At 45.9% G+C, this 24,369-nt stretch overlaps 1 protein-coding gene across 1 annotated transcript in view; it reads right to left on the bottom strand.

Moving 5' to 3' along the window:
• Positions 1 to 9,518: 9,518 nt before the first annotated feature.
• Positions 9,519 to 24,369, bottom strand: part of eif6 (eukaryotic translation initiation factor 6) — a 103,046-nt gene continuing 88,195 nt past the window's right edge. The window contains exons 4-6 of the mRNA XM_072250348.1: positions 21,750 to 21,926; positions 20,799 to 20,980; positions 9,519 to 9,699 (exon numbers count right to left, since the gene is read on the bottom strand). Of these exons, the coding sequence (XP_072106449.1) occupies positions 9,690 to 9,699; positions 20,799 to 20,980; positions 21,750 to 21,926 (369 nt within the window). The 3' untranslated portion in view covers positions 9,519 to 9,689. The remainder of the gene's footprint in view (positions 9,700 to 20,798; positions 20,981 to 21,749; positions 21,927 to 24,369) is intronic.

Below are 24,369 nucleotides of genomic sequence, written 5' to 3' on the forward strand. Positions count from 1 at the left end.
CGTTTCTTGTACCTTTGTCTTTCACAAAACCACATTGTTCTTTGCCTATTTCAGCTTGTATCTTACTTTTAGCTCTTGTCATTAAAATTCTTAGAAGTATCTTGGTGATATGACTCATTAAACTTATGTAATTCACATTCTATTGCTCCAGCTTTCTTAGGAAGAGTGAACAAGATTTTTTATAGACCACCCAATAGTAACAGGGACATCAAGGAGCAGATAGGGAGACAGATTCTGGAAAGGTGTAATAATAACAGGGTTGTCATGGTGGGAGATTTTAATTTCCTAAATATTGATTGGCATCTCCCTAGAGCAAGGGGTTTAGGTGGAGTAGAGTTTGTTAGGTGTGTTTAGGAAGGTTTCTTGACACAATATGTAGATAAGCCTACAAGGAGGAGAGGCTGTACTTGATCTGGTATTGGGAAATGAACCTGGTCAGGTGTCAGATCTCTCAGTGGGAGAGCAATTTGGAGATAGTGATCACAATTCTATCTCCTTCACCACAGCATTGGAGAGGGATAGGAACAGACAAGTTAGGAAAGTGTTTAATTGGAGTAAGGGGAAATATGAAGCTATCAGGCAGGAACTTGGAAGCATACATTGGAAACAGATGTCCTCAGGGAAATGTATGGCAGAAAGGTAGCAAATGTTCAGAGGATATTTGAGTGGCGTTCTGCATAAGTATGTTCCGATGGGACAGGGAAAGAATGGTAGGGTATAGGAACTATGGTGTACAAAGGCTGTTGAGAATCTAGTCAAGAGGAAAAGCTTATGAAAGGTTCAAAAAAAACTAGATAATGATATAGAGATCCAGAAGATTATAAGGCTAGCAGGAAGGAGCTTAAGAATGAAATTAGGAGAGCCAGAAGGGGCCATGAGAAGGCCTTGGTGGACAGGATTAAAGAAAACCCCAAGGCATTCTACAAGCATGTGAAGAGCAACAGGATAAGATCTGAGAGAATAGGACCAATCAAGTGTGACAGCGGAAAAGTGTGTATTGAACTGGAGGAAATAGCAAAGATACTTAATGAATACTTTGCTTCAGTATTCACTATGGAAAAGGATCTTGGCAATTGTAGGGATGACTTGCAGCAGACTGAAAAGATTGAGCATATAGACATTAAGAAAAAGTGTGTGCTGGAGCTTTTGGAAAGCATCAAGTTGGATAAGTCACTGGGACCGGATGAGATTTACCCCAGGCTACTGTGGGAGGCGAGGGAGGAGATTGCTGAGCCTCTGGTGATGATCTTTGCATCATCAATGGAGACGGGAGAGGTTCCGGAGGATTGGAGGGTTGTAGATGTTGTTCCCTTATTCAAGAAAGGGAGTAGGGATAGCCCAGGAAATTATAGACCAGTGAGTCTTAATTCAGTAAGTTGATGGAGAAGATCCTGAGAGGCAGGATTCATGAACATTTGGAGATGCACAATATTGATTAGGAATAGTCAGCATGGCTTTGTCAAAGGCAGATCGTGCCTTACGAGCCTGATTGAATTTTTTGAGGATGTAACTAAACATATTGATGAAGGTAGAACAGTAGATGTACTGTTTACGGATTTCAGCAAGGCATTTGACAAGGTACCCCATGCAAGTCTTATTAAGTGAGGCGGCATGGGATCCAAGGGGACCTTGCTTTGTGGATCCAGAATTGACTTGCTCACAGAAGGCAAAGAGTGGTTGTAGATGGGTCATATTCTGCATGGAGGTTGGTGACCAGTGGTGTGCCTCAGGGATCTGTTCTGGGACCCCTTCTCCTTGTGATTTTTATAAATGACCTGGATGAAGAAGTAGAGGGATGGGTTAGTAAATTTGCTGATGACACAAAGGTTGGGGGTGTTGTGGATAGTGTGGAGGGCTGTCAGAGATTACACTGGGACATCGATGGGATGCAAAAGTGGGCTGAGAAATGTCAGATGGAGCTCAACCCAGCTAAGTATGAGGTGGTTCATTTTGGTAGGTCAAATATGATGGCAGAATATAGTATTGATGGTAAGACTCTTGGCAGTGTGGAGGATCGGGGGATCTTGGAGTCCGAGTCCACAGGACACTCAAAGCTGCTGTGCAGATTGACTGTGGTTAAGAAGGCATACGGTGCATTGGCCTTCATCAATCATGGGATTTAGTTTAAGAGTCGAGAGGTAATGTTACAATTCTATAGGACCCTGGTCAGACCTCACTTGGAGTACTGTGCTCATTTCTGGTCACCTCACTACAGGAAGGATGTGGAAACTATAGAAAGGGTGCAGAGAAGATCTACAAGAATGTTGCTTGAATTGGAGAGAATGCCTTATGAGAATAGGTTGAGTGAATTCGGCCTTTTCTCCTTGGAGTGACGAAGGATGAGAGGTGACCCGACAGAGGTGTCTAAGATGATGAGAGGCATTGATCGTGTGGATAGTCAGAGGCTTTTTCCCAGGGCTGAAATAGCCAACATGAGAGGGCACAGTTTTAAGGTGCTTGGAAGTAGGTACAGAGGAGATGTCAGGGGTAAGTTTTTTTTACTCAGGCAGTGGTGAGTGCGTGGAATGGGCCACTGGCAAAGGTGGTGGAGGCAGATACGATAGGGCCTTTTAAGAGACTCCTGGATAGGTACATGGAGCTTTGAAAAATAGTGGGCTATGGGTAACCCGAGATAATTTCTAAAGTAAGTACATGTTTGGCACAGCATTGTGGGCCAAAGGGGCTGGTTTTCTATATTTCTTAGAATCACTAAATTCTGGAGGACTGGAAAATTGCAGATGTCACTCCAGTCTTTGAGAAAGGAAATTTTATGCCAGTTATCCTGCCTTCAGTGGTTGGGAAGATGTTGGAGTCCATCATTAAGGATGAGATATCAGGGTACTTGGCGCACATGAGAAAATAGGCCAAAGTCAGCACGGTTTCCTTAGGGGGAAATTTTGCCTGATTAATCTGTTGGCAACAGATTCCTTGAGACAGGATAAACAAAGGAGGGTCAGTGGATGTGATTTACTTCGATTTTCAGCCTTCACTTGAGGCTACTTAACAAGATGGAAGACCATGGTATTTCAATCAAAATCAAATGTAATTGTCATCCAGAATATGGATACAGTTAAACGAGACTGTTTCTCTTGGGCCGAGGTGCATAACATACATTCAAAACAGTGAGAGGGGAAAAACACACACACACACCATCATACAAGAAAACACATGTATTTTCCAAGTCCCTCAGCAACATGCAAATTGACAGTGGAGGAAAGCATGGATAGAAGATTAGCTGACTGGCAGGGGGCTAAGAGTGGAAATAAAGCGGGCCTTTTCTGCTTGGCTGCTGGTGACTAGTGGTGTTCCACAGGGGTCTGTGGTGGGACCACTTCTTTTCACATTATATGTCAATGATTTGGATGAAGAAATTGATGGCTTTGTGGCCATGATTGCAGACAACATGAAGATAGGTGGAAGGGTAGGTAGTTTTGAGGAAGTAGAGAGGCTACAGGAGGACTTGGACAGATTAGGAGAATGGGCAAAGAAGTGGCAAATGGAATGCAGTGTTGGGAAGTGTATGGTCATGCACTTTGGTAAAAGGAACAAAGCTTGTCAGTACTTCCAGTTGAACTCTGTCTTTTTGTGTGTTTTCCCCCTAGCTGTCAGTCTGTGGTTTTGTATTGTCATGTGCTCCTGTCCCCGCTCCTACTCCACTCCAGCGCCTGTATTATTGAGCACTCCGTCTCTCACCTGTTTCTCATTATTACCTGTATTGCTGCCACCTGTGTCTCATTGTGCTCCACCTATCATCTGCCTCTCTGTTTATTGCTCAGTGTATTTCAGTCATGCCTTTTCACCTGTTTGTTGCCAGATTGTGCCAGTGAGTTTTCCTGAGCCTTTCTAGCATTCATATCTCTAATCTGTCCGTCTGAATATCAACTCTGCCTGTTTCCTGATTTAGGTTTTTGGATTTCTCTGGCTGGTTTAATCTCTGCCTGAATTTTGACGCCAAATTTGTTCGCACCTTGGGATTTGTTACTCAATTAATATCACTGTGTGCACACTACTGGGTCTGTGATTGGATCCCTGCTCTAGCGCCCTGACAGTACAATCTGGCCAGAATGGATCCAGCAGACCCCGGTCGTCTGACAGCTGCCCTGGAACAACGGAGTGATGCTGTGGAGACACCAGAACCAGCTGGACTCCGTGTTCAGGACAGTGGAGTCACTTTCTGCCAAAGTAGCCGATCTTGTGGCCCAGACTCAGTCACTCCAGCTGTCCCTGAGCGCCCATCAACATACTGCGACTGCATCTGCTGCCCTAACCTCCGCGTTCTTGCATGCTCCTCCCGTCCAAGAGCTCAGGTGAGCCCAGTACTTGCTGCTCTTTTCTTTCCCAGTGCAACCAACAACCTTTCCAACTGATCGAGTCCATCACTCAACTGTCTGGTCGGGTGAGAGAATGAGGAACAGCCGTCTGGGAGGCAAGCTCACCTTTCTGCATCAGTTTTCTTTTTTTTTTTGGCATGCGAGTTTGTGCGTCTGCGTGCATGTCCGTGATGTCTTTTTCATGGCTTTTACAAGGCGCAGAGCGACAGATAGACTGTGTGGTGCGCCACTCATCACACAGGCATTTTTGCATTTTTCCCTTTTTATTTTACAAGGTCGAGGTGCAATTTCGACGCCCAACCCGGCACGGATGGAAAGCACACTCGGGAGCGGACCCGACTGGTTTCGAACCCGGAGCCTCCACTCCTGGGTCCGACACCGATGTCATTGCGCCACCAGCCGGCCCTCTGCACCAGTTTTCAGTTATTTTCTGAGGAGGTGGGGAAGTGTTTGATCGCTCCAAACAAAGGAGAGAGGCTGCCCGTGAAATGCTGCACATGCACCAGGGGTGCAGATCTGTGTCAGATTACGCCATAGAGTTCCGGACCCTAGCCAACTCCAGCGGCTGGAACTCTAAGGCACAGTACGACATCTTCCTGAATGGCCTCTCTGAAGACATCAAAGATGAGCTGGTCACCCAGGACCTTCCTGCCACCTTTGACCTTTGAAGCCCCGGTGGATTCGGCCATCCGTATTGATATTCGCCTTCAGCAGCGCTGAAGAAGGAGGGGTTGTAGAGGGTCCCTGGGGGCACTGGGTGAGTTCCAAGCTCCTCATCCATCTACATTGGCCTGCTGTTTGCCCCCATCTACAATTCCCGTTTCAGAGCCCGAAGCTACGAAAATTGATTGTACCTGCCTGACGCTGACTGAAAGATAAAGGAGAATCACCACCCATTCCTGTCTGCACTGTGGCCAACCAGACCACTTTATCTCCACCTGTCCAGTAAAAGCCAAGCGCTCACCAGTAGGATGAGGAGTATTGGTGATCGTGACCCCTGTCCGGCCCTCCTCGATGCCACGCACTCTCAAACCTACTTCTCTAGAGTGGGGCGCCAACGGCAAGCAGTCTCTGTCTTTTCTGTCGATTCTGCCCGTTGGGGATTACCCACATCTGCTTTCTAGTCACCTTGAACGGTCAGAGACTGGTTAACATCACCCACGTCACAGCCTCAGTGAGTCTCAGTTTATCCGGCGACCATCATGAGCAGTTGACTCTTTGTTATTGACTCTCCTGAAGCTCCCATTGTGCTGGGCCATCCCTGATTAGTCAGACACGACCCCCACATTGACTGGCTCAGTCACAAGATTGTAGGCTAGAGCCCATTCTGTCACTCCCACTGCCTCCGCCACGCTCAGATCCCCTTGTCTCCAAGCCCAAATTCCCCCAGGGAATTTCTAGACCTTAGTGCCATCCCTCCTGAATACATGGACCTCAAGGCTATGTTCAGCAAATTCTGGGCCCCTCCCCTGCTGCCTCATTGTCCATATGATTGAACCATGGACAACTTGCCTGGCACATCTCCCCCAAGGGGCCACCTGTATTCCCTGTCTGTACTTGAAACAGAAGCCATGAGTAAGTAGATTCGAGAGTCTCTGGCTGCAGGCATCATCTGGCTGTCTTCCTCCCCTGCTGGTGCCGGTTTTTTCCTTGTTGAAAAGGATGGCTCCTTGCATCCATGCATTGATTACTGGGGACTGAAGGAAGTCACTGTTAAGAACCATTACCCTCTTCCACTCATGACCTCGACAATTGACTACTACAAGGAGCCTCAGTTTTCACCAAGCTTGATCTCCATAATGCCTACCATCTTGTCCACATCTGCGAAGGGGACGAGTGGAAGACGGCCTTCAACACCACCTCAGGCCATTACGAGTATCTGGTCATGCCATTCGGTCTCACCAATGCCCATGCCATCTTCCAAGCCCTGGTAAATGACGTTCTCGGGGACATGCTGAACCAATCTGTTTGTGTATCTCAACGGCATTTTGATTTTTTTTCTAAGTCCCTTGCTGAATACGCCTTCTGGGGAACCAGCTCTTTGTGAAGGCTGAGAAATGTGAGTTTCATCAAAATACAGTCTCCTTCCTGGGGTATGTAACTTCAGTTGGTCCAATTCAGATGGACCAACAGAAGGTCAAGGTGCTGGTCGAATGGCCCCAACCTTCGACTCGTCGGGAGTTACAACGCTTCTTGGGCTTTGCTAACTTCTATCGCCACTTCATCAGAAATTATATTACACTGGCTGCACCACTCGCTGCTCTTACCTCATCTGCTGTCAGATTCTCCTGGTCCCCTGCTGCTGAAAAAGAATTCTCTGACCTGAAGAAACGTTTCACCTCTGCCCCCATCCTGATTCAACCTGACACTGACCGGCAGGTTATTGTGGGGGTGGATGCGTCTGACATTGGTGTAGGAGCTGTTCTCTCTCAGCACTCGGCCAGGGATGAGAAGGTACACCCCTGTGCCGCCTTCTCCCACTGCCTCATTCCCACAGAGCGGAATTACAATGTCAGAAACTGGGAACTGCTGGCTGTGAAGCTAGCTCTGGAGGAGTGGAGGTATTGGCTGGAGGGAGCAAAGGTGGTCTGGACTGATCACAAGAATCTGGAATATATCCATACGGCCACACATCTCAACTCCAGTCAAGCTCTTTGGTCCCTGTTTTTCTCAAGATTCAATTTTGCTCTGTGCTTCCGCCCCAGTTCCAAGAATGCAAAACCTGATGCCCTCTCCTGAAGATTTCCTTCCTCTGAGACCCCTGAGGTCCCCAGTGTGATCCTCCCTGCTCACTGTCTCATGGGTGCAGCGCAATGGGACATTGAAGCCATGGTGCAAGCTGGTCAACAGAGCAAGGCAGCCCCTAGTCATTGCCCCACTAACTGTGTTTGTTCCCAGCTCTGTCCGCTTACAGGTATTGTAGTGGGTTCATTCTTCCCGGTTATCCTGTCACCCTGGAACCAAGCATACTCAGGCCTTCAGTCAGCGGTTCTGGTGGCCCTCCATGGGAGATGACATCCGTGACTTCAGAGGAGATTCATGAGAATGAAAGGGTTAACACAGAAGCATTTGATGGTTCTGTGCCTGTACTCGTTGAAGTTGAAGGGATATTACACTAAAACCTATTGAGTATTGAAAGACCTGGATAGAATGGATATAGGGGGTGAGAATAGGACCTGCAGAACAGAGGTACGTACATTTAGAACAGAGATGAGGAGAAATTTCTTTAGCCAGAGAGTGATGAATCTGTGGAATTCGTTGCCACAGACAGCTGTGGAGACCAAGTCATTGAGTATATTTAAAGCAGAGGTTGATAGGTTCATTAGTCAGGACTTCAGAGGTTACAGAGAAAAAGCAGAAGAATGGTATTGAGGGGGCTAATAAATCAGCCATGATGGAATGGTGGAGTACACTCAATGGGCCAAGTGGCCTAACTCTGCTCCTTTGTCTTGTCCAAAATACTGGAGCAACACGGCAGGCCAGGCAGCATCCATGGAGTGGAATAAACAGTTGATGTTTTGGGTCAGGACTAATCAAGGTCTCATCCTGAAACGTTGCCTATTTATCCTCTCCATGGATGCTGCAGGGCCTGCTAAGACACTGTGTGTGTGTGTGTGTATATGTGTGTGAGAGACAGACAGACAGACACTGTGGAGATTCGGCAGGAGCTGGTGCAGGCAAGGGGGCCCTGGATAGTAATGAGCCCAGTATTCCTGGTGCCTGGACTCCACAGCCCTCCCACTCCAAGATTGTCCCATAACCCCCACTGTGGAATTACACCTCAGACAGGACAGGAGGTGGATTTACTTCCTGCTTTGCAATGAAACCCAACCTGTCGCTTCAGCAAATTAAGGACTTCCTATTAAACAATAACTCATGGCTCTCCAGCCGTGTACACATGCAGTCAGTAATGTCCCCACAAGGAAGAGGCTGTGTGCGGACAGGGGATGTTATTGCACGGAGGACATGAAATTACAAAGAGAGACTGAGTTTGTGAGTAGCACAAAGACCCAAATGGATAAATGTGAAATGGCCCATTTGGCAAGGAAATAAGTGTCTTTTATATAAGGGTCAGAGATGGCTGTGTGTGGATACAGGTATCACAGTTCCTGATTTGCAAAGGGCTAGTGTGAAGGTACAGTAATAATTAGGAAGGTTAATATATGTTCCTTTTGCAAAGCAGGGAGGTTATGCTTTAGTTATTGGTGTTAAATAGAGGATGATGTTAATGCACTGGGAGCAGTTCAGAGTTATACACCTGGAGGTGGCAGGTTCAGCAGGATATAGGTTTGTGTCTGCTTGAGAGGGTACCTGACTGATGTTCCCCACTCTAGTCTCTTACCTCTTCTCTTCACCTGCCTATCACCCCTCTCTCTGGTGTCCCTCCTCTTTTCCTTTCTCTCATGGTCCACTCTCCTATCAGATTCCTTCTTCTGCAGTCCTTCTTTGCCTTTTCCACCAATCACCTCCCAGCCTCTGATTTTATTCCACTGTCCCCCACCTGGCTTCACCTATCACCTAGCTTGTCCTCATTTCCCTCCCCCCATCTTCCCCTTCCTTTCCAGTCCTAATGAAGTATCTAGTATCAACTGTTTAATTCTTCTTCATAGATGCTGCCTGACCTGCTGAGTTTCTCCAGCATTTTTGTGTGTGTTGCTCCTGACTGAAGTAGAGGATGGATGTGAGATAAAAAGTAAAGGGTTGTCTGTTTAACAAAGATAAGACAAAATGTTTTCTCTCAGAGGGTCAGGGGTCTTTGGGAATCTGCAAAGGGTGGTAGAAATGCAGTCTATGAATTTCTTTCACACAGGGATATTTAGCAGGGGTGAAGGTTTATGGGGCTGAAGTTAATCAGACACATCAGAGTGGAGGGTCTGAATAGCAGCCCCTGCTCCTAACTGACATGCACAAGGCCACTGGTGATCTGGCCTAGGTGGTACTGCGGCAACCAGCTCGTACTCTCACAGAGGCCAGTGATTCCAAGGTGGAAATGTGGCCAGCCACCATCCACGAGTCCCACCAACAGCTCTTCACCGTAGCTCATTCCCATATTCTGGAGAGGAATTCTTCCATTTCAGTAGCGCTTTGCAGCTCATCAATCCAAGCTTATGAAGAATAATTCACATGTGCTTTGCAAGAATTTGTATTTTTAAACACAGAAAATAGGAAACTTGGCTTTATCGAGAGTGATCATTCAGCAACCTTTTATTTTATATTCGGTTTTCCACAGTATTTGGCTACTAAATAGGGGAGGTGTGAATCCAACATGGAATGGTAAGTGTTGGTCTGGCCCAGGCCTGTGTTGCTTTCCTGCTCTGTACAGTTGGCTCAATGTCCAGAAATGCTTCCATCTCCACACTATGTTAAGCTGAGAGGAAGAGAGAAAGAACGTGTCAGTCTTGTTCTGCTGAAATACAACAAATAGCCAGACTACATTGACCAATAAATATACCAGACAACACAGTCCGTCATGGCCCCTGTGACCTAGTTCCATACTGACCTTGTCCGTTGTATGTGTGGAGTCTGCCCGGTTTCTCCCCCTGCATGTCAGTATTCCCCTCCCATTCCAAACATGAACAGTTCTGGAAGTTAGTAACAAGAGGAGAGAATAATCACAGGGATTCAACTGTGACAGGTGCAGTCCCAGCTGGGGAGGGTGGCAGCAGTTGCACTAAGCCCAAGCCTGAAGCAGTCCCACAGCACCGGATCCACAAACAGAAAGGAAGGCATAGGTGGTGGTATGGCTCTGCTGGTAGGAGATGAAATTACATCTTCAAAAAGAGGTGACATAGGATCAGAGAATGTTGAACCTTTGTGGGTGGAGTTAATAAATTGCAAGGGTTTTAGAAAAAAAAAATTGTGGGAATCATATACAGTGGCATGCAAAAGTTTGGGCACCCGTGGTCCAAATTTCTGTTACTGTGAATAGTTAAGTGAGTGGAAGATGAACTGATCTCCAAAAGTCATAAAGTTAAAGATGAAAATTCTTTTCAACTTTTTAAGCAAAATTAGTGTATTATTTTTGTTTTGTATAATTTTAGAGTGGGGAGAAAAAGGAAAGGAGCATCATGCAAAAGTTTGGGTACCCGAAGAGATTTGAGCTCTCAGATAACTTTTACCAAGGTCTCAGACCTTAATTAGCTTGTTAGGGCTATGGCTTGTTCACAGTCATCATTAGGAAAGGCCAGGTGATGCAAATTTCAAAGCTTTATAAATACCCTGACTCCTCAAACCTTGTCCTAACAATCAGTAGCCATGGGCTCCTCTAAACCGCTGCCTAGCACTCTGAAAATTAAAATAAATGATGCCCACAAAGCAGGAGAAGGCTATAAGAAGATAGCAAAGCGTTTTCAGGTAGCAGTTTCCTCAGTTCGTAATGTAATTAAGAAATGGCTGCTAACAGGAATGGTGGAGGTCAAGTTGAGGTCTGGAAGACCAAGAAAACTTTCCAACAGAACTGCTCGTAGGATTGCTAGAAAGGCAAATCAAAACTCCCGTTTAACTGCAAAAGACCTTCAGGAAGATTTAGCAGACTCTGGAGTGGTGGTGCACTGTTCTACTGTGCAGCGACACCTGCACAAATATGACCTTCATGGAAGAGTCATCAGAAGAAAACCTTTCCTATGTCCACACCACAAAATTCAGTGACAGAAGTTTGCAAAGGAACACCTAAACAAGCCTCTTGCATTTTGGAAACAAGTCCTGTGGACTGATGAAGTTAAAATAGAACTTCTTGGCCACAATGAGCAAAGGTATGTTTGGAGAAAAAAGGGTGCATAATTTCATGAAAAGAACACCTCTCCAACTGTTAAGCACGGGGTGGATCAATCATGCTTTGGGCTTGTGTTGCAGCCGGTGGCGCGGGGAACATTTCACTGGTAGAGGGAAGAATGAATTCAATTAAATACCAGCAAATTCTGGAAGCAAATATCACACTGTCTGTGAAAAAAAAAGCTGAAGATGAAAAGAGGATGGCTTCTACAACAGGATAATGATCCTAAACACACCTCAAAATCCACAATGGACTACTTCAAGAGGCACAAGCTGAAGGTTTTGCCATGGCCCTCACAGTCCCCTCATCAGAAATCTGTGGATAGACCTTAAAAGAGCAGTGCATACAAGACGGCCCAAGAATCTCACAGAACTAGAAGCCTTTTGCAAGGAATAATGGGCAAAAATCCACCAAATAAGAATTGAAAGACTCTTAGCTGGCTACAGAACGCGTTTACGAGCTGTGATACTTGCCAAAGGGAGTGTTACTAAGTACTAACCATGCAAGGTGCCCAAACATTTGCTTCGGGCCCCTTTTCCTTTTTTGTTATTTTGAAACTGTAAAAGATGGAAATAAAAAAGTAATCTTGCTTAAAATATTAAAGAAATGTGTCATCTTTAACTTTATGCCTTTTGGAAAGCAGGTCATCTTTTACTCATTTAGCTACTCACAGTAACAGAAATTTTGACCGGGGTGCCCAAACTTTTGCATGCCACTGTAGATCTCCAAATAGTAGCCAAATTGTGGGGTTTAGATTGCAAAGGCAGTTGGAAAAGGCAGGTAATAAGGGTAACGACACAATTGTAATAGGGGACTTCAATATGCAAGGGGATTGGGAAAATCGGATTGGTGTTGGATCACAAGAGAGAATTTGTTGAATGCCAGCTGAAGGCTTTTTGGAGCAGCTTGTGCTTAAGCCTACTCAGGGAGAGGCCATCTTAGATTGGGTGTTGAGTAATAACCCAGATTTTATTTGTCAGCTTAATGTGAAGGAACCCTTAGGAAGCAGTGATCATAATATGATTGAATTCATACTGCAATTTGAGAGGGAGAAGCACAACTCACATGTATCAGTATCACAATGGAATAAAGGGAATTACAGAGGCACAAGAGAGGAGCTTGCCCAGGTGGATTGGATGGGGACACTGGCAGGGATGACGGCAGAGCACAGATGGCTTAAGTTTCTGGGAATAGTTCACAAGGCACAGAATAGGTAAGTTCCACAGAGGAAGTTGTTCTCTAATGTCAGGGATAGGCAACCATGGCTGACAAAAGAAGTTAAGGACAAGGAAACGGCATACAATATAGCAAAGGTGAGTGGGAATTTGAAGATTGGGAAACTTTTGAAATCCAGCAAAAGGCAACTAAAAAAGCTATAAGGAGGGACAAGATGAAATATGAGGGCAAACTAGCCAATAATATAAAGCAGGATACTGAAAGTTTTTTCAGTTATGTCAAGAGTAAAAGGGAGGTGAGAGTTGATATTGGAGCACTGGAAAATGAGATGCTGGTGAGGTAGTAATAGAAACATAGAAAACCTATACAATACAGGCCCTTCGGCCCACAATGATGTGCCAAACATGTACTTACTTTAGAAATTACCTAGGGTTACCCATAGCCCTCTATTTTTCTAAGCTCCATCTACCCATCCAGGAGTCTCTTAAAAGATCCTATTGTATCTGCCTCCACCACCATCGCCAGCAGCCCATTCCACACGCTCACCACTCTCTGCGTTTTTAATTAAAAACTTACCCCCCTGACATCTCCTCTGTACCTACTTCCAAGCACCTTAAAACAGTGCACTCTCATGCTAGCCATTTCAGCTCTGGGAAGAAGACACTGACTATCCACATAATCAATGCCTCTCAGCATCTTAAACACCTCTATCAGGTCACCTCTAATCCTCCATCGCTCCAAGGAGAAAAGGCCGAGTTCACTCAACCTATTCTCATAAGGCATGCTCCCCAATCCAGGCAACATCCTTGTAAATCTCCTCTGCGCCCTTTCCACATCCTTCCTGTAGTGAGGTGACCAGAACTGAGCACAGTACTCTATAAGTGGGGTCTGATCAGAACCCTGTATAGCTGTAACATCACCTCTCAGTTGAATAAGGCCAATGTACCGTATGCTTTCTTAACCACAGAGTCAACCTGCACAGCAGCTTTGAGTGTCCTATGGACTTGGACCCCAAGATCCCTCTGATCCTCCACACTGCCAAGAGTCTTACCATTAATACTATATTCTGTCTTCAAATTGGACCTACACCTCACACTTATCTGGGTTGAACTCCATCTGCCACTTCTCAGCCCAGATTTACATCCTATTGATGTCCCGCTGTAACATCTGACAGCCCTCCACACTATCCACAACACCCCCAACCTCTGTGTCATCAGCAAATTTACTAACCCATCCCTCCACTTCCTCCTTCACATCATTTTTAAAAAATCACGAAGAGTAGGGGTCCCAGAACAGATCCCTGAGGCACTCCACTGGTGACCGACCTCCATGCAGAATATGACCCATCTACAACCATTCTTTGCATTTGTAATGGGGGACAAAGAAATGGCAGATGAACTTAAGTACTTTGTTTCAGTCTTTACCGTGGAAGACACTAGCCAGAGGTCTATGAATGTCAGGGAACAGGAATGAGTGCCATTGCTATTACAAAGGAAAAAAACTACCAGGCAAATTGAAAGATCTTAAGATAGATAAGTCAACAGGAGCAGATGGACTACACCCCAGAATCCTGAGAGAGGTTGCTGAAGAGATAACAGATGGATTGGTCATGATCTTTCAAGAATCACTTGATTCTGACATGTTCCTGGAGTGCTGGAAAATTACAAATGTCACTCCACTCTTTAACAAGAGATGAAGACAAAAGAGAGAATTATAAGCCCCTTATGTTAACTTCAGTGGTTGGGAAAGTGTTGGAGTCCATTATTAAGGACAATGTTTTGGGGTACTTGGAGACTAATGACAAAATAAGTCAAAGTCAGTATGGTTTCTGTAAAGGGGAATCTTGCCTGACAAATCTGTTAAGAGTTCTTCAAGGAGGTAACAAGCAGGGTGGACAAAGGAACGACAGTGGATCTTATCTACTTAAGATTTTCAGAAGGCATTTGGTAAGATGCCTCCCAAGATAAAATCCTATAGTGTTACAAGAAATATACTGGCATAGATAGAGGAATAATGGAGGCAGTGAGTGCGAATAAAGGGGGCCTTTCCTGGTTGGCTGCCAGTGACGAGTGTGTTCCATAGGGGTCAGCATTGGGACCAATACTTTTCACATCGTTTGTCAATGATTTGGATAATGGAATTGATAGCTTTGTGGCAAAGTTCCTGGATGATATGAAGGTAGGTGGAGGGGTAGGTAGTGTTGAGGAAGCAATGCGATTGCAGCAGGACTTAGACAAATTGGAAGAATGGGCAAAAAAAGTGGTAGATGGAATTGTGTTGGGAAATGTACGATAATGCATATTGGTAAAAGGAATAATAGTGCAGACTATTATTTAAATGGGGAGAAAATTCAAACATCAGAGGTTCAGAGGGACTCATGCAAGACTCCTAGAAGGTTAATTCACAGGTCCAGTCTGTGGTAAAGAAGGCAAAAGTTGCCATTTAATTCAAGAGGAACAGAATATAAAAGCAAGCAGATAATGCTGAAGCTTTATAAGGCATTTGAGCCCATCGAGTCCACTCCGCCATTTCATCATGGCTGATCCCAGATCCCACTCAACCCCAAATATCTGCCCTCTCAACATATATCACTTGATGCCCCAACCAGTCAGGAATCTATCAACTTCCACGTTAAATATATTCACGGACTTGGCCTCCACTGTAGTCTGTGGCAGAGCATTCCACAGATTGAATACTCTTTGGCTAAAAGACTCCTGGCAGTGTGGAGGATCAGGAGGATCAGAGGGATCTTGGGGTCCGAGTCCATAGGACACTCAAAGCTGCTGCGCAGGTTGACTCTGTGGTTAAGAAGGCACACGGTGCTTTGGCCTTCATCAAATGTGAGATTGAGTTTGAGAGCCGAGTGGTAATGTTACAGCTATACAGGACCCTGGTCAGACCCCACTTGGAGTACTATGCTCAATTCTGGTTGCCTCAGTACAGGAAGGACGTGGAAACCATAGAAAGGGTGCAGAGGAGATTTACGAGGATGTTGCCTGGATTGGGGAGCATGCCTTATGAAAACAGGTTGAGTGAACTTGGCCTTTTCTCCTTGGAGTGACAGAGGGTGAGAGGTGACTTGATGGAGGTGTATAAAATGATGACAGGCATTGATCGTGTAGATAGTCAGCTTTTTCCCAGGACTGAAATGGCTAGCACGAGAGGGCATAGTTTTAAGGTGCTTGGAAATAGGTACAGAGGAGATGTCAGGGGGGTAAGTGGTGGAGGTGGATACGATAGGACCTTTTAAGAGACTCTTGGATAGGTACATGGAGCTTAGAAAAATAGAGGGCGATGGATAACACTAGGCAATTTGAAAAGTAAGTACATGTTCGGCATGGCATTGTAGGCCGAAGGGCCTGCATTGTGCTGTAGGTTTTCTATGTGTCTATGTTAAAAAAAATTCCTCCTTAATTCTGTTCTGAAAAGTCACCCCTCAATTTTGAGGCTATGCCCTCTAGTTCTGGATATCCCTACCATAGGAAACATCCTCTCCACATCCATCCTGTCTAGTCCTTTCAACATTCAGTAGGTTTCAATGAGACTTCCACGCATTCTTCTAAATTCCAGGGAGGACAGGCCCAAAGCTGTCAGATGCTCCTCATATGTTAAACCCTTCATTCCCTGAATCGATCTCTTGAACCTCGTCTGGACTCTCTCCCTTTCTGAGAAATGGAGCCCAAAACTGTTGACAATAGTCCAACTGCAACCTGTGCAGTCGCTTATAAAGCTCCAGCATTATCTCCTTGCTTTTATATTCTATTCCCCTCGAAATAAATGCCAACATTGCACTTCCCTTCTTTACCAGACTCCATCTGTAAATTAACCTTCTTGGAGTTTTGCACGAAGATTCCTAAGTCCCTCTGCATCTCTGATGTTTGAACTTTCTTCCCATTTAGATAATATTATTTATCCTATTGTTAATATTGTTCCTTTTACCAAAATGCATTATCATACATTTCCCAACACTGTATTCCATCTGCCAGTTTTTTGCCCATTCCTCCAATTTGTCCAAGTCCTTCTGCAATCCCATTGCTTCCTCAGCACTACATACGACTCCACCTACCTTCATATCATCCACAAACTTTGCCACAAAGCCATCAATTCCATTGTCCAAATCACTGACAAGCAATGTGAAAAGTAGTGGTCCCGATACTGACCCTGTGGAACACCACTCGTCACTGGCAGCCAACCAGAAAAGTCCCCCTTTATTCCCACTTGGCTGCTTCCTGCTTGTCAGCCATTCTTCTATCTATGCCAGTCTATTTCCTGTAAGACCATAGGATTTTATCTTGTTCGGCAGCCTCATGTGTGGCACCTTATCCTGGCCGTAGGTCACAGGCTTGAGGACAGGGGCTCGGCCATTCAATCCAGACAATGGTGACTGTTGGGAATACTCTCCCTGTCAGGGCTGGGTGTGCGAGACAGAGGGGTGGTGACTGTTGGGAATACTCTCCCTGTCAGGGCTGTGTGCGCGAGACAGAGGGGTGGTGACTGGTGGGAATACTCTCTCTGTCAGAGCTGGGCTGGGTGTACAAGACAGATGATAGTGACTGTTGGCAATACTCTCCCTGTCAGGGCTGTGTGTGAGAGACAGAGGGATGGTGACTGTTGGGAATACTCACTCTGTCAGAGCTGGGCTGGGTGTACAAGACAGACGATGGTGACTGTTGGCAATACTCTCCCTGTCAGAGCTGGGTGTGTGAGACAGAGGGATGGTGACTGTTGGGAATACTCTCTCTGTCAAGGCAGAGGGGTGTGGGCAGGTGCAGGCAAGTGTTGCTGAGGTGACAGATGGGCCTGGTCGTAGGATTGGTGAAACGAGAGACAACTCCAGCACTGACTACTTCAACATGACAAACAAGACCATACCTCAGCATGTGACACAGCTCACGTTTTGGTCTCTTCCTCTGGTCAAGTTTGTCATTTCACTATATATATGTAAGAACATAGAAATCTACAGAACATTACAGGCCCTTCAGCCCACAATGTTGTGCCAACAATGTAACCTGCTCTAGAAACTGCTAAGAATTTCCCTATCGCATAGCCCTCTATTTTACTAAGTTCCTATTTAAGAGTCTCTTAAAAGACTCCATTGTATCGCCTCTACTACCATCGCTGGCAGTGCATTCCAGGCACCCACCACCCTGTGTGAAAAACTTACCCCTGACATCCTGACTGACCCCATAACAGGGTTGTTATCATGGGTGAATTTAATATTGATTGGCACCTGATTAGTTCCAAGGGTTTGAACAGGGCAGAGTTTGTTAAGTGTGTCCAGGACGGATTCCTATCACAGTATGTGGACAGGCTGACTAGGGGGAATGCCATACTAGATCTAGTACTAGGTAATGAACCGGGTCAGGTCATAGATCTCTCAGTGGGTGATCATCTGGGGGACAGTGACCACTGCTCCCTGGCCTTTAGCATTATCATGGAAAAGGAAGAATCAGAGAGGACAGGAAAATTTTTAATTGGAGAAGGGCAAATTATGAGGCTATAAAGCTAGAACTTGTGGGTGTGAATTGGGATGATGTTTTTGCAGGGAAATGTACTATGGACATGTGGTCGATGTTTAGAGATCTCTTGCAAGGTGTTAAAACTTGTCCCAGTAAGGAAGATAAAGAATGGTAGGGTGAAGGAACAATGGGTGACAAGTGAAGTGGAGAATCTAGCCAGGTGGAAGAAGGCAGCATACATGAGGTTTAGGAAGCAAAGATCAGATGGGTCTATTGAGGAATATAGGGAAACAAGAAAGGAGCTTCAGAAGGGGCTGAGAAGAGCAAGAAGGGGACATGAGAAGGCCTTGTCGAGTTGGGTAATGGAAAACCCCAAGGCATTCTTCATTATGTGAAGAACAAAAGGATGACAGGAGTGAAGGTAGGACCGATTAGAGATAAAGCTGGGAAGATGTGCCTGGAGGCTGTGAAAGTGAGCAAGGTCCTCAATGAATACTTCTCTTCGGTATTTACCAATGAAAGGGAGCTTGATGATGGTGAGGACAATATGAGTGAGGTTGATGTTCTGGAGCATGTTAATATTAAGGGAGAGGAAGTGTTGGAGTTATTAAAATACATTAGGACGGATAAGTCCCCGGGGCCTGACGGAATAACCCCCAGGCTGCTCCACGAGGCGAGGGAAGAGATTGCTGAGCCTCTGGCTAGGATCTTTATGTCCTTGTTGTCTATGGGAATGGTACCGGAGGATCGGAGGGAGGCGAATGTTGTCCCTTTGTTTAAGAAAGGTAGTAGGGATAGTCCGAGTAAATATAGACCAGTGAGCCTCACGTCTGTGGTGGGAAAGCTGTTGGAAAAGATTCTTAGAGATAGGATCTATGGGCATTTAGAGAATCATGGTCTGATCAGGGACAGTCAGAATGGCTTTGTGAAGGGTGGATCGTGTCTAACAAGCCTGATAGAGTTCTTTGAGGAGGTGATCAGGCATATAGATGAGGGTAGTGCAGTGGATGTGATCTACATGGATTTTAGTAAGGCATTTGACAAGGTTCCACACGGTAGGCTTATTCAGAAAGTCAGAAGGCATGGGATCCAGGGAAGTTTAGCCAGGTGGATTCAGAACTGGTTTGCCTGCAGGAAGCAGAGGGTCGTGGTGGAGGGAGTACGTTCGGATTGGAGGGTTATGACTAGTGGTGTCCCACAAGGATCGGTTCTGGGACCTCTACTTTTCGTGATTTTTATTAATGACCTGGATGTGGGGGTAGAAGGGTGGGTTGGCAAATTTGCAGACGACACAAAGGTTGGTGTTGTAGATAACGTAGAGGGTTGTTGAAAATTGCAGAGGGACATTGATAGGATGCAGAAGTGGGCTGAGAAGTGGCAGATGGAGTTCAACCCGGAGAAGCGTGACGTGGTACACTTCGGAAGGACAAAATCCAAGGCAGAGTACAAAGTAAATGGCAGGATACTTGGTAGTGTGGAGGAGCAGAGGGATCTGGGGGTACATGTCCACAGGTCCCTGAAAGTTGCCTCACAGGTGGATAGGGTAGTTAAGAAGGCTTATGGGGTGTTAGCTTTCATAAGTCGAGGGATAGAGTTTAAGAGTCGCGAGGTAATGATGTAGCTCTATAAAACTCTGGTTAGGCCACACTTGGAGTACTGTGTCCAGTTCTGGTTGCCTCACTATAGGAAGAATGTAGAAGCACTGGAAAGGGTACAGAGGAGATTTACCAGGATGCTGCCTGGCTTAGAGAGTATGGACTATGATCAGAGATTAAGGGAGCAAGGGCTTTACTCTTTGGAGAGGAGGAGGATGAGAGGAGACATGATAGAGGTATACAAGATATTAAGAGGAATAGATAGAGTGGATAGCCAGCACCTCTTCCCCAGGGAACCACTGCTCAATACAAGGGTACATGGCTTTAAGGTAAGGGGTGGGAAGTTCAAGGGGGATATTAGAGGAAGGTTTTTTACTCAGAGAGGGGTTGGTGCGTGGAATGCACTGCCTGAATCAGTGGTGGAGGCAGATAGACTAGTGAAATTTAAGAGACTACTAGATAGGTATATGGAGGAATTTATGGTGGGGAGTTATATGGAAGGCAGGGTTTGAGGGTCGGCACAACAATGTGGGCCGAAGGGCCTGTACTATGCTGTACTATTCTATGTTCTATCCCCTTACTACCTATTTCCAAGCACCTTAAAACTATGACCCCTCATGTTAGCCATTTCAGTCCTGGGAAAAAGCCTCCGGCTATCTACATGATCAATGCCTCTCATCATCTTGTACACCTCTATCAGGTCACCTCTCATCCTCTGTCGTTCCAAGGAGAAAAGGCCAAGTTCACTCAACCTATTCTCATAAGGCATGCTCCCCAAGCCAGACAATATCCTTGTAAATTTCCTCTGCACTCTCTCTATAGTATCCACATCCTTCCTGTAGTGAGGTGACCAGAACTGAACACAGTACTCCAAGTGGGGTCTGACTAAGGTTTTATACTGCTGCAACATTAATTCTCGGCTCTTAAACTCAATCCCACAGCTGATGAATGCCAACACAACATACGCCTCCTTAACAACACTGTCTGTCAACCTGCACAGCAGCTTTGAATGTCTTACGGACACAGACCCCAAGATCTCTCTGATCCCTCACACTGCCAAGAGTCTTACCATTTATATTATATTCTGTCCTCAAATTGGACCTACCGAAATGAACCACTTCACACTTACCTGAGTTGAACTCCATCTGCAACTTCTCAGCCCAGTTCTGAGGTGGGGGTGGGGGTGGTGTTTGTGTGTGTGTCTCTCTCTGTCTACACACACACACACACACACACACACACACACACACACACACACACCTATATAAACCTTACAATGTTTATAGAAATGAGGCAAAGTTTCTCTGAACCAGGGAGTAAGGCTCAGGAACATACAAAACACACGGTAACTTATGAAGGTAAGGATAAAATCTACAGGTGGATCACAGATAAATAACAAACTAAAATGCATTAATATTAAAGACTGTAAGGTGTCACTTGTCCATTTAGCCAGATCACTACTCACCTTTCTATTAGTGAATCTCTCATACTGGTTGCAATTGCACTCGGCTGTGCTTCATTTAACCTGAAAACACTCTCAATGACAGACAGTTCTGTGCTGGTAGTGTCGAGCCCACAGAAAGCGCACCAATCGTTCACCACCAGACCTCCAGCAATCACCTCGCTGCCACGGTTCACGGTACCGGCCTGAAACACAGCAGCAGGTACAGTAAGCAGGAATTCTGCAGCCGCCCAACTCCAGACCCAGGGGACAACGGTCACACGGCCCCAGAAAACAATCATTCAGTCGTCCATCCACAGTGGGAAGGAGTCTGGTGAACGTACATGCAGTGGACGGGCATGACCGGGACACATGTCCAGTTACTGGGAATGAGGGTGAGGTGGGGTAGAAAGACACACACGAGGGGTGTCATTGGGACACACCACCGTAACTCACACTCAGCCTGACGGTGTTACACAGACTTCACTGATCACATAAAACCATTGGATCATAGGTGGCAGTGAAGGCTGCCTGAGCTAGCCTCCTCTCCTCCCCACCCCCGTCCAGACACTAAACCAGTCTGATAATGTTGGGTGCTGCTAGGGCAAAGTGCTGAAGTCAGTTCTACGTGGCCTTGCGCAGCAGAGCTCACACCACGTATCCATGGTGAACGTACTGACCAGCTCTTGTAGCGAAACTGTCCTGTTTGGTGTCAGGTCCATATGGACCTGTCAGCCAAGACCAGCTGACCCGCGGTAAAACCGCCCTGTTTGATGCCAGGTTCATACTGATCTTTCAGCTGGGACCAGCTCTCCCATGGCAACACTGTCCGCTGTTTGATGAAGACACTGAAGGCTGCTCTCAAACACTTAATGGTTAATGGGTGATGATCCACAGTTAACTGATAATTTATCAATGGTTAATTGGGCTCCACAATACAATGGCTTGGAGAAGGAAGGAAGAAACAGGCCTTACCACCAGGGGAACCTGGAGTAGGGAGGACAGCTCATCCTGGTCTTCAATGGATGTCTTTGGGTGAACCAAACCTCCCTGGTTACTGAAAGCACAGTAACTTCCGACCAGAACCTGCTGGGCAACTGTCTGCCGGAACACCTCCACCTTCAGCACATCTGCTAAGATCTCCTCCGTCTCCTGTACAAGGGAACATGAAACGTGCTCAGTGTTGTCACCAAGGCTACAATGTACGCCTCCACCAAACCATGTCCCCACAAATTCCTCCAGCTTGCTTAACCCAACACAATTATTGACACTGTTAATGGAACACACAGCTCTGACCTGTGACAAAGGTGGTCAGCAGAGACCAAGCAGCACACTGCAATGGAACAGTACCGTTGGTTTTACAGTGTAGAGTTCTGGGGCAAGGCCCTGCCCGATGAAGGCAAGTGTGCCACACGCCATCTTCACCACACTGTCTATCTGTGTTGCCACCTTCAGAGAACCATGTACTTGTAAGCCGAGATTCCTCTGTTCTACAATAGACTCTAGGGTCTGCCATTTATTGTGCAAGTCCTGCCCTGGTTTAACTTCCCATAGCACAACACCTCACACTCGTCCGTGTTAAATGCCACCTGCCATTCATTGGCCCACTTCTCCATCCGATCTAGATCATGTTGTGGCTTTAGACAAGTACACTCTCATCTGCCGTCTCTGTAGGGACTTTTGTAAGCCTAGTCCAAAGACAGAGTTCATTTTGACTAGAATGTTGGTCTCAAGGGTTTATAAAATTAGGAGAGGCATAGATAGGATCGATTACCTGAATCTTTTTCACAATGCATGGGAGTCTAGACTAGAGGTCACAGGCTTAAGGTGAGAGGAAAGAAATCTGAAGGAGATCTGAGGGCAAGTTTCCACAGGGAAAGTGGTGAGTACTTGGAACAAACTGGTGGAGGTGGTAGTCGAGGCAGATAACGTTCTGGGTTTAAGAGGTACCTGTCACATAGGAAAGGAGTAGAGAAATACAGGTCCAGCGCAGGCCAATGGGACTAATGTAGATAGCCATTGCACTTGATGAAGCCGGCAGTATTGTTGCTAGAGAAATTCAGCACAGCCCTGTACTACAAGAGCAAGGAGTGGGTTTAAATCTCTGGAGTGAAGGTCAGAAACCCTACCCATACATACTGTGACGGAATTCTGAATTATCCCTATAAACTGTGCTTTTAAAAAAAGAGAGTTGTTCAATACAAGCACCTTGTTATTGAGAGAGAGAGGTGAAGACTGCTTTGAGATGGTGTCTCTGCAGCGTGTTTACACTTTTGCAAGGACACTGCCAGTTTCTGTGTTCTTACAGAGAAGGGAGGAGCTACTTGATGGACGGCTGGTGTTCAGCATGGTGAGATAAATACAAGGTCAGCAGATAGACACACAGACACATGGTTTTGATCACTGGATGAGCTTTGTTGTACCCGCAGAAAGGTGGGTTTTTGGAGGTTCGATCAGTGGCTCTTGCAGTGTGGGAAAGGTGTGATCGGTGGGGAGTTATTAGTGTCCAACCCTCACCTGGGTTGATAATTCCACCACAGAAGAACGGTCCCCTTTGTTGTGGTCACATTCGGTGACTTCTAAAGGATTTTGGAGGACAACGGGAAGATCGACGACATCAGCTCACCTGAAGACTCAAACCTCTCTCTCTCTCTCTCTCTCTCTCACTACTTGACAATACCACAAACTGAACTGAACTTTAAGACTGTTCACCGTAAGACTGTATCACTTTACCCCTAGGCTTGAAGAAGCTTGGTTTCTATATTTCCACACAAATCTTTGCTAACCTGTTTGATTTATCTGAATTATATTACTGTATTGCGTAGTTACTAATAAATACCATTAGTTAATAGCAATACCGGACCCCAAGGTGTTTTCCACCTCTGCTGGTTCTTTAACCCATCACGGGGTATGTGACAATACACAAACACATACTTCAACAGGGCCTTTAACATAGCAGTTCAAGGCACAGGTTACCTCAGCACCCAACCTGTGCACTAAGTGCAAGAGGCGATAGTGAGGGAAAGAACACAGAAAGTGGAAGCAGGTGCAGACTGACCTTTTTCCAGGTTCGGACCATTTGGCAGGGAGCTGCAAAATATCACAATGCTAAAATAACCTGAAACACGTGAGCCAGTTCCTCAGTTTGCAATATGACAACTTGGAAGAAATGTTAACTCTCCACCACACATGGGTACTTACAAACAAGATGGTCCTTTTTTTTAAATAGAGGTTATGGGGGGAGGGGGAGGGGGAGGGGGAGGAGAGGCAGGTACAGCCGGGATGGGGGAGGGCTCATCAGGAAGGTAGTTGGGTAAGGTTAGATGACAATATAAGAGAGTCATTGAATGTGACATCACACATCTCCAACACAAGGGTCTAACCGCCTCCTCTCGACCACCAACAGCAGAACCACTGTCAAATCATCCTGCATTTCTGCATTCTGTCACAGACCTTGATTTTGGCAGATTTTGTTTCCTGAACCAGGTGGGATTTCATCCAACTGTTTCACAGTTACCATTACTGAAAACTGAAATGTTTCAATTCCAGGTTTTTTATTTAGAACTTGAATTTCAATTTCTCTACGGCCGTGGTG

The sequence above is a fragment of the Mobula birostris genome, unplaced genomic scaffold, assembly GCF_030028105.1.
Source record: "Mobula birostris isolate sMobBir1 unplaced genomic scaffold, sMobBir1.hap1 scaffold_283, whole genome shotgun sequence".
In the NCBI taxonomy this organism is placed as follows: domain Eukaryota; kingdom Metazoa; phylum Chordata; class Chondrichthyes; order Myliobatiformes; family Myliobatidae; genus Mobula; species Mobula birostris.